Here is an 11,490-nt window from a genome sequence, read left to right as displayed (position 1 = left end):
ATTGGACAATACATTAGACGTGGTACGATCACGAATATCCTACCAACAGGACATCAAAAACTGTAATATCTTATGTTTCACGGAATTGTGGCTGAATGATGACATGGATATTCAGCTAGCGGGATATACGCTGCACCGGCAAGATAGAACAGCACACTCCGGGGGGGGGGGGGGGGTTTGCATATTTGTAAACAACAGCTGGTGCAAGAAATCTAAGGGAGTCTCTAGATTTTGCTCACCTGAAGTAGAGTATCTTTTGATAAAATGCAGACCACACTATTTGCCTAGAGAGTTTTCAGCTATACTTTCCGTGGCTGTTTATTTACCACCACAGACGGATGCTGGCACTAAGACCGCACTCAGTCAGCTGTATAAGGAAATAAGCAAACAGGAAACCACTCACCCAGAGGCGACGCACCTAGTGGCCTGAGACTTTAATGCAGGGAAACTTAAATCAGTTCTACCTAATTTCTATCAACATGTTAAATGTGCCGCAGGAGTTGGATTTTTTTTTTAGATCACCTGTACTCCACCCACAGAGATGCGTACAAAGCTCTCCCTCGCCCTCCATTTGGTAAATCCGACCACAATTCTATCCTCCTGATTCCTGCTTACAAGCAAAAATTGAAGCAGGAAGCACCAGTGACGCGGTCTATAAAAAAGTGGTCAGATGAAGCAGATGCTAAACTGCAGGACTGTTTTGCTATCCCAGACTGGAACAAGAATCCTTCTGATGGCATTGAGGAGTACACCACATCAGTCACTGGCTTTATCAATAAGTGCATCGAGGATGTCGTCCCCACAGCAACTGTACGTACATACCCCAACCAGAAGCCATGGATTACAGGCAACATTCACACTGAGCTAAAGGGTAGAGCTGCTGCTTTCAAGGTGCAGGACTCTATCCCGGAAGCTTATAAGAAATCCTGCTATGCCTTCCGACAAACCATCAAACAGGCAAAGCTTCAATACAGGGCTAAGATTGAATCGTACTACACCGGCTCCGATGCTTGTCTTATGTGGCAGGTCTTGCAAACTATTACAGACTACAAAGGGAAGCACAGGCGCGAGCTGCCCAGTGACATGAGCCTACCAGACGAGCTAAATCACTTCTATGCTCGCTTCGAGGCAAGCAACACTGAGGCATGCATGAGAGCATCAGCTGTTCCGGACAACTGTGTGAACACGCTCTCCGTAGCCGATGTGAGTAAGACCTTTAAACAGGTCAACATTCACAAGGCTGCGGGGCCAGGCGGATTACCAGGATGTGAGCTCCGGGCATGTGCTGACCAACTGGCAGGTGTCTTCACTGATATTTTCAACATGTCCCTGATTGAGTCTGTAATACCAACATGTTTCAGGCAGACCATCATAGTCCCTGTGCCCACGAACACGAAGGCAACCTGCCTAAATGACTACAGACCTGTAGCACTCACGTCCATAGCCATGCAGTGCTTTGAAAGGCTGGTAATGGCTCACATCAACACCATTATCCCAGAAATCCTAGACCCACTCCAATTTGCATACCGCCCCAACAGATCCACAGATGATGCAATCTCTATTGCACTCCACACTGCCCTTCCCCACCAGGACAAAAGGAACACCTACGTGAGAATGCTATTCATTGACTACAGCTCAGCGTTCAACACCGTAGTACCCTCAAAGCTCATCACTAAGCTTAGGATTCCCGGCTCTAAACACCTCCCTCTGTAACTGGATCCTGGACTGATCACCGACAACAACGAGACAGCCTATAGGGAGGAGGTCAGAGACCTGGCCGGGTGGTCTCAGAATAACAACCTATCCCTCAACGTAACCAAGACTAAGGAGATGATTGTGGACTACAGGAAAAGGAGGACCGAGCACGCCCCCATTCTCATCGACGGGGCTGTAGTAGAGCAGGTTGAGAGCTTCAAGTTCCTTGGTGTCCACATCACCAACAAACTAGAATGGTCCAAACACACCAGACAGTCGTGAAGAGGGCACGACAAAGCCTATTCCCCCCTCAGGAAACGAAAAAGATTTGGCATGGGTCCTCAGATCCTCAAAAGGTTCTACAGCTGCAACATCGAGAGTATCCTGACTGGTTGCATCACTGCCTGGTACGGCAACTGCTCGGCCTCCAACCGCAAGGCACTACAGAGGGTATTGCGTATGGCCCAGTACATCACTGGGGCTAAGCTGCCTGCCATTCAGGACCTCTACACCAGGCATGTCAGAGGAAGGCCCTAAAAATTGTCAAAGACCCCAGCCACCCCAGTCATAGACTGTTCTATCTACTACCGCATGGCAAGCGGTACTGGAGTGCCAAGTCTAGGACAAAAAGGCTTCTCAACAGTTTTTACCCCCATGCCATAAGACTCCTGAACAGGTAATCAAATGGCTACCCGGACTATTTGCTTTGTGTGCCCCTACCCAACCCCTCTTTTACGCTGCAGCTACTCTCTGGTTATCATATATGCATAGTCACTTTAACTATACATTCATGTACATACTACCTCAATCAGCCCGACTAACCGGTGCCTGTATATAGCCTCGCTACTGTTATAGCCTCGCTACTGTATATAGCCTCGCTACTGTTATATTTCACTGACTTTTTACTGTTGTTTTTATTTCTTTACTTACCTATTGTTCACCAAATACCTTTTTTTTTATTGCACTGTTGGTTAGAGCCTGTAATTAAGCAGTTCACTGTAAGTTCTACACCTGTTATATTCGGCGCACGTGACAAATAGACTTTGATTTGATGTAAATAATCAAGTCAATAAACATTGGGTAGTTTGATAGATAGCAGATAGTTAATATACTGCCTGGCAAGTTCGATGTATTTGAATTGGAATTGACATGTTTCATCTAATCAAACCGTGTCTGTACCAAATAACGTTAAATAACTAGCTAACATACCGGTACATACTATAATGCTATGCGGTTCGTAAGGATAGCGTAGCTAACAAATTGTCAGCCAACATAACATGTAACGTAACTTATTTGAAAAGGCATTACTTTATTACTTTTTTCATCATTTTCTTAACATATGTCATAATTAGTTAAAGCAATGAATCTGTATCCGCTTTGTCGGACTTCGGCTGCATATATTCCACCATTTTCTTCAAATCTGAAAAGTTATGAAGCCACGCCCATTTTCTGAAGAATTGCATGATGGAACTTTTGGAATACTAACTATATCCATACAATGACTAACGAGCATACTATATACTCAATTCACGTCACAAATAGTATGGTTAGTGCGGTTAGTATGAGTGTTTGAACACAATTAGTGCCTAAATCGTCTCAAGGCATAATTTTTTTGTTGTTGCCTGTCTCCTCCTCTTAATCTACACTGATTGAAGTGGATTTAACAAGTGAAATCAATAAGGGATCTTAGCATTCACCTGCTCAATCTAGGTCATGGAAAAAGCCTAATGTTCATAATGTTTTGTACACTCAGTGCATATCCGCTTCATATTCGCTTCATAATCGTCGCCAAACCCACTGGCTCCAGGTCATCTACAAGACCCTGCTAGGTAAAGGTCCCGTGTGGCTCAGTTGGTAGAGCATGGTGTTTGCAACGCTAGTGTTGTGGGTTCGATTCCCATGGGGGACCAGTACGGAAAAAAATGTATGAAATGTATGCACTGTAAGTTGCTCTGGATAAGAGCATCTGCTAAAATGTAAAATGTATGTAAATGTAAAGTCCCCCCTTATCTCTGCTCACTGGTCACCATAGCAGCACCCACCTGTAGCACGCGCTCCAGCAGGTATATCTCTCTGGTCACCTCCAAAGCCAATTCCTCCTTTGGCCGTCTCTCTTTCCAGTTCTCTCCTGCCAATGACTGGAACGAACTACAAAAATCTCTGAAACTGGAAACACTTATCTCCCTCACTAGCTTTAAGCACCAGCTGTCAGAGCAGCTCACAGATCACTGCACCTGTACATAGCCCATCTATAATTTAGCCCAAACAACTACCTCTTCCCCTACTGTATTTATTTATTTTATTTTTGCTCCTTTGCACCCCATTATCTCTATTTCTACTTTGCACTTTCTTCTACTACAAATCTACCATTCCAGTGTTTTACTTGCTATATTGTGTTTACTTTGCCACCATGGACTTTTTTGCCTTTACCTCCCTTATCTCACCTCATTTGCTCACATCGTACATAGACGTATTTTTCTACTGTATTATTGACTGTATATTTGTTTTACTCCATGTGTAACTCTGTGTTGTTGTATGTTGTCGAACTGCTTTGCTTTATCTTGGCCAGGTCGCAATTGTAAATGAGAACTTGTTCTCAACTTGCCTACCTGGTTAAATAAAGGTGAAATAAAAAAAATAAAAAATCCAAGAAGAACGTATACAGGCTATAATGAACAAGTATATGTCCATATAACCTAGATGTGCAAGCCACACATCACAGTATCTTGAGTAGGGTATTGGTTCAGGGTCTTATAAACAGAGACATGAGCCCTTTCATATCTACATTAGGGGGAATATGAACCTTTAAATGCCTGTATAATATACATGCCTTAGCCATAGCCCTACATTAAAATATATTGAGTAGAGTATTGGTTCAGGGTCTTATATGCAGAGACATGAGCCTTGTTATACAGTATCTACTGGGGAGAACCTAGGTATGGCTATTCTGGAGCAGGACATCACATGACTATAATTATCTATGATACACCCCTAAATGAGCAAATTGTCAAGATCATTTCCAATGAACATGTAGCATAGACAGGCTAATTGAAGGCACCTGTGGCCATAACCTCATATAATAGGCTATTGTAGATTATGCATTACCATTGTAATATCATAGCCTAGCTGCATAATATGAATCACTATAAACCAGTTTCCCCTTGAAAAAAACGAGAATTATTAAACTATTAAATTGCATGCAACTACTACAGTGGTAATGACTGTATTTCCTGCATAAATAGGCGGAGAAGAACGCATTAAAGACGAAACAGGATGAACGAATTTCTAATCTGAGAATGTTATCATCAATCTACACTTGCTTCACTCTTCCTCGTAGCGCACTTTAGATTGGTTGCCAGTGACATCACCCTACTCTCATACATGGGACTCTGAGAATTGTTCATTTGACTATTTAAGGAGAAACTCAATTACTAACTCCTCGCGTCCTGTCTCTGCTCTCCTCGCCTTCTCAAAATCCATTGGATGAGAAAGCCAAATGTCCCTCCCCTTTGACTTTCTCATCCAATGTGTTTTGAGAAGGAGGCGAGGAGACAAGAGAGAGTACACGAGGTGGTACAATTGAGATTTACCCCTACCTAGCCGATTTTTAAGACCCGCTGCGGAACACGCCCTACTGGGTTGGTTCTCGCTGCGCTCTCACTGTACAAAACGACTAATTTAATATTAATGAAGTCGTTTATTGGCTCATACCCGTGCCAATCCTAAAGTGCCACTTCTCTAGGTTGGCTGAACCCCTTGTATATTATTACTGGGGAACAGGCTAAAAGTAAAAATGTTGCGGATCCACGGCACTGGGAAAGGCTGAATGGAATCAACATTGAGCACAAATAAAATTCGTCAACATTCAACCGGAGCACCCAAAATATTGTCTTACAAAAATGTAAGTACACTTTTAAAATTCCTTTATTAGGCGACCCTTCACAGTGTATGTGGCTTACAAGTTGTATAGAAATTACGCTGACGTTATCAACATGAACAGACCATACTCAGCAATTTCAACTCATAACAGTGCTAACGTTAAATATGAACGATTTCAGATATTGGGAATTTCACATGAAACTATAGGCTATTCGATATCCTATATCCTTTAGATCGTTGCATGAACTAATTTCCTTCATGTCAACCTCTGTCAGATGATAAACTGTTGGCTTTTCACTATCACTTTTAACAAATATCTGTTACTGGCTACAATGTTGCCAAAATGATCCAGACTAGACTATCACTACAAATGATACAATGTTTCACTATATGAGATAAATATGTGCTGTCCAACCGCGGCGTCTTTGAATTGGAATTGACATGTTTCATCTAATCAAACCGTGTCTGTACCGCCGAAGCCCTCCATACTTTTATTCTCAGCACGTCCTCATGCTGGTCTCTTCAATGAATGTACACCCTGTGATTTATTCTTACATTACCAGCCAGTTGAAACAGCTGGACACTAAATGCACGGGCCGGACGACGCGACCATGGGAGTCTTTTGATATGAGGACCAGGCTTATTACATCGTTATTATTACAACGTTTGATGAAATTTAAGCAGCCTCTCGCGCACCCCATGACTGTCCCAGATGTGATTTGGAGGGAGAGACCAAACTGCGGCGTAGCTCTACTACACGTTGAAGCAGTATTCCAGTATTTTTGTCACCTGAAATGCATAGCCTTATTGCACTGCAATGTGAAATTGACAGTAGCCTAGCTGCGTAGTCCAGCCATTTGCTCTGTGAATTTCAAACCCCGTATGACCTGCACATATTTGTGACGATTATATTATTTGCTCATAGGCTACATATTCATTGGAAACTCCACATATATCACATAGTCTATGGTTTATATCCACCTTCACTAAATGGTCAGTAGGCGCTCTGTTTTACCTGCATAGTCCCATGACTGTGGCAGTTGTCTTGCAGACGTTTACTTAGCAGATATTTGGTGACTGTAGCTGTTTAGTTTCTCATTCACTGTCCCCAGAGTCAGTGGCATTGGTCATCAACAAACCTCCATGCTATTCGATAGATGCTGCGGTTATTATTGATTCTACCCACGTAGCCTATAGCAGAAGTCTTCTCTGGTTTAACTGGGCCGAACGGACCCGAGGACAATCAGACCCGGAGCCGAATGGATCCAATCTGTTGTGTATTGATATTCTAGTTTTGTCCCTTTAGGGCACCTGTAACCCCCTCTTGCTTACCTACGTTGAAATGCTTGGAATGTTCTTCCTGTGAAACACATTAAACAATGCCCACGTTAATTTGGTTAGAGCGTTGGACTAGTAACGGAAAGGTTGCAAGTTCGAATCCCGAGCTGACAAGGTACAAATCTGTTGTTCTGCCCTGATCAAGGCAGTTAACCCACTGTTCCTAGGCCGTCATTGAAAATAAGAATTTGTTCTTAACTGACTTGCCTAGTTAAATAAAGGTAAAATAAAAAATAAATCTACTCCCGTCTCATGTCCTGTCCTTATATTAGTTGTATAAGTAACACAGTGTGCTATACAACACAATAATTGTAAGGAAAGGGGGACCCGGACTTGAACAATCAGATCCGAACCCAAATGGGCCCGACTACAACTATATCAGACCCAATTGGACCTTAATAAAAAAAAAAAGATTATCAGCCACGTTGCTCTTCTCGTTAATGAATTGGTCTTCATATGTTGGCTAGGCCTTCTAAAGTGAACAGATTCACCTTATTACTGTAAAATAAATATGCTATAGGCTATGCAGAGCCGTGGTCAGGTCCATTCGGGTCCACTTGGGTCTATCAATTGCAGTTACATAGACCCGAGACCGATGACAATCAAACAGGACCCGACCTGAACCTGAGGGAAAAGTTAGAATTTTGGATCCGGGCCTGCTTGAGTCCCGGTTCGGGCTCGGGTATTCAGGTTAAGGTGGACCCATGAAGACCTCTAGTCTATAATGGAATCCTAATCTAAGCCCATATTCATAAAGCATCTTGGAGTGCTGGTCTAGCTTCAAGCTCCGTGTCAATGATCTTATTGATTATTATCTAAAAGGCAAAACATATCCTAAATCAGCAGTCCTACTCTGAAATGCTTTATGCACGCAAGCCCTGACATTTTGTTTCTTCTGTCAATCTTTCCCCATGTAGACTGGCTTCATGTAGTTCTCCGTAGACGTCCCGACCCTCAGCCTCCCCATGCCTCCATCTCCCCTCGACGACAGAATTGTGGTGGCGCTGCCAAGGCCGATCCGACCTCAGGAACTCCGACTGTGCCTGGACACCAGCTACCTGGACACCACCGTCACCAGCCACGGCAGCAAGACAACGGTCATCAGCACCACGGTGGTGAAGATCCGGGCGACCAACCTCACGTATATGCCCTCATCCAACGGCTCCACGCGCTCCCTGTCGTGTGGATGCAGCAGTGCCAGCTGCTGCTCGGTCACCACCTACGAGAAGGACAACCAGCGCCACCAGCAGAGCCACCAGAGCCAGGTGAGCGCCAGCAGCCCCAACCTCAGCTATGCTGGACCCGCCTCTTCCTCCAACCCCATGGGCATGGTCCACCATGAGGCATTTAGCGACCTCAGTCTCACCTCAGGCCCACCCAAGGCTCTAGGGTCCACCATCCGGGTCATCCACCCCAATGAGCTGGCCAAGCGGATGGCCAGATGCCCCATGGGCCACCTGGTCGGGCCGGTCCCGGTCATCATTGATTGCCGACCCTTCATGGAGTACAACAAGAGCCACATCCAGGGCGCGGTACACATCAACTGTTCGGACAAGATCAGCCGGCGGCGGCTGCAGCAGGGCAAGATCACAGTGCTGGACCTCCTGTCGTGCCGCGAGTCTTCCGGCAAGGACTCCTTCAAAAGCATTTTCTCCAAAGAGATCGTGGTGTACGACGAAAACACCATGGATCCCCAGAGGGTGACCTCCTCGCAGCCCCTCCATGTGGTCCTGGATTCGCTGAGGAGGGAGGGTAAGGACCCCATTGTTCTCAAAGGTAGGACGAAGTTCTGGGCTTATATTCACAAAGTGTCTCAGATAAGGTAGTGTAGGAGTGCGGATCTAGCATCAGTTTTGCCTTTCAGATCATAATCTTGAGGTTCTCCGGAGGTTGTGTCGACGCTTCAGTGAGTCAATGTAGAAACACCAGGGATGTTAACTGGAATTGTTGAAAGACGAGGATGAGGTCTTTCATATAAAAATCCTACCGGACTGTTTTAATTAGAGACAATTTTTTAAGAGCTCTGGTTTGTCTCTGAGAGGATGAGAGAGATTGGTTTACGTAGCAGTAATTTGGTCCGTCCGAGTCCTTTTCCAGAGTATTTATGCTTCTGTTGTGAAGGAGATAGAGGTTTAGATGACAATAGGCAATGAAGTTGGAGGTGCAATGGTGATATTTGCTATTGAATGTATGTCCCTGATGAATAGGCTTATGTTAGGTGTAAAGTAGATGTAAGGACTTTGTCTTGCCTCCATTGTGTATAAGACTCTTTCACTGTAACTCACACTGTAATTTAATTTCTACTACCCATATAAAATTACAGTATGAAGGCCTAAACTGACACTTCTGCTTCATCTCCACGCACGCAGGCACACGCACACTCTCTCTCACACACACACACACACACACACACACACACACACACACACACACACACACACACACACACACACACACACACACACACACAGAGAGAGATCTTAATTTGGCAGGCAGCTCTAGTCCTGCCAGGGTATGTAACATGCTTTGGCTGTTGTGCAGAGACTAGGAGGCAGCTGTTCGTAAATACTGAGCCCTGTTGAGGCAGCAGCCTCTGGGTTAGTGCCATATTTTATATCTTCGGTTCGTGTGTGTCTGTGTGTGAGTGTTTGTGTGTGTGCAGAGCTGGAGCAGCAGCAGGCTGTGTTCTGGGTTGGGGGCTGGGACATGTGTCTGCCGTCTGCTTCGCAGACGCCGTCTTGCAGGGAGATCATACTGTAGCACCTTGATGCCATCCCATCCTCCTACGGCTCTACTGTCCTCTCTACCCTCCTCTCCTCTCGACCTGGTGGCTTCCTCCATTCCTTCCCCCTTTCTTCCTCCTTCGCCCTCCCTCTGCGTCCGTCTCTGTCTGCGGCGGTGGGGAACAGGGAGCGGGCTACAGCAGAGCAGAATGTCTTGGTCTTTTTTCGGATTTAATTCCCCTGAAATGCAGACATCTGCTGCTGCAGGAATCCAACGACTCAGCTTCAGCCCTGAGCTCCATCGACCCTGTATCTCCTGATATGCATGACTCTGTCTCGGCTGGTCTCAACTAGAGGTCGACCGATTATGATTTTTCAACACCGATACTGATTATTGGAGGACCAAAAAAAGCTGATACCGATTAATCGGACAATTGTTTTATTTATTTGTAATAATGACAATTACAACAATACTGAATGTACACTTATTTTAACTTAATATAATACATAAATACTATCAATTTAGCCTCAAATAAATAATGAAACATGTTCAATTTTGTTTAAATAATGCAAAAACAAAGTGTTGGAGAAGAAAGTAAAAGTGCAATATGTGCCATGTAAAAAAGCTAACGTTTTAGTTCCTTGCTCAGAACATGAGAAGATATGAAAGCTGGTGGTTCCTTTTAACATGAGTCTTCATTATTCCCAGGTAAGAAGTTTTAGGTTGTAGTTATTATAGGAATTATAGGACTATTTCTCTCTATACGATTTGTATTTCATATACCTTTGACTATTAGATGTTCTTATAGGCACTTTAGTATTGCCAGTGTAACGGTATAGCTTCCGTCCCTCTCCTCGCTCCTACCTGGGCTCGAACCAGGAACACATCGACAACAGCCACCCTTGAAGCAGCGTTACCCATGCAGAGCAAGGGGAACAACTACTCCAAGTCTAAGAGCGAGTGACGTTTGAAACGCTATTAGCGTGCACCCCGCTAACTAGCTAGCCATTTCACATCGGTTACACCAGCCTAATCTCGGGAGTTGATAGGCTTGAAGTTATAAACAGTGCAATGCTTGAAGCATTGCTAAGAGCTGCTGGCAAAACGCACGAAAGTGCTGTTTGAATGAATGCTTACGAGCCTGCTGGTGCCTACCATTGCTCAGTCAGACTGCTCTATCAAATGATAGACTTAATTATAACATCATAACACACAGAAATACAAGCCTTAGGTCATTAAAATGGTCGAATCCAGAAACTATCATCTCGAAAACAAAACGTTTATTCTTTCAGTAAAATACGGAGCCGTTCCGTATTTTATCTAACGGGTGGCATCCATAAGTCTAAATATTCCTGTTATATTGCACAACCTTCAATGTTATATCATAATTATGTAAAATTCTGTCAAATTAGTTTGCAACGAGCCAGGCGGCAAAACTGTTGCATATACCCTGACTCTGCGTGCAATGAACGCAAGAGAACTGACACAATTTCACCTGGTTAATATTGCCTGCTAACCTGGATTTCTTTTAGCTAAATATGCAGGTTTAAAAATATATAGTTCTGTGTATTGATTTTAACCTCTTACATCTAGACGTTCCGCTAGCGGAACACCTGCTCCAATATCCAATGATGGGCGTGGCGCGAAATACAAACTCCTCTAAAATACAAAAACTTCAATTTTTCAAACATATGACTATTTCACAGCATTTTAAAGATAAGACTCTCCTTTATCTAACCACACTGTCCGATTTCAAAAAGGCTTTACAACGAAAGCAAAACATTAGATTATGTCAGCAGAGTACCAAGCCAGAAATAATCAGACACCCATTTTTCAAGCTAGCATATAATGTCA

The 11,490-nt window shown here is 44.0% G+C and overlaps 1 protein-coding gene across 2 annotated transcripts in view; it reads left to right on the top strand.

The window, feature by feature from the left end:
• Positions 1-5,434: 5,434 nt before the first annotated feature.
• LOC106607590 (dual specificity protein phosphatase 10) overlaps positions 5,435-11,490 on the top strand; it is a 28,153-nt gene continuing 22,097 nt past the window's right edge. The window contains exons 1-2 of one of the 2 annotated variants that reach the window (XM_014204673.2): positions 5,435-5,596; positions 7,830-8,664. In XM_014204673.2, the coding sequence (XP_014060148.1) occupies positions 7,878-8,664 (787 nt within the window). In that variant the 5' untranslated portion in view covers positions 5,435-5,596; positions 7,830-7,877. Of the gene's footprint in view, positions 5,597-7,829; positions 8,689-11,490 lie in introns of both variants that reach the window. The other variant, XM_014204672.2, reaches the window with a different exon arrangement.

The sequence above is a fragment of the Salmo salar genome, chromosome ssa06 (assembly GCF_905237065.1).
Source record: "Salmo salar chromosome ssa06, Ssal_v3.1, whole genome shotgun sequence".
Classification (NCBI taxonomy): domain Eukaryota; kingdom Metazoa; phylum Chordata; class Actinopteri; order Salmoniformes; family Salmonidae; genus Salmo; species Salmo salar.
The sequence above is the reverse complement of the archived record's forward strand: the minus strand, read 5'-3'. Positions and strand labels throughout refer to the sequence as shown.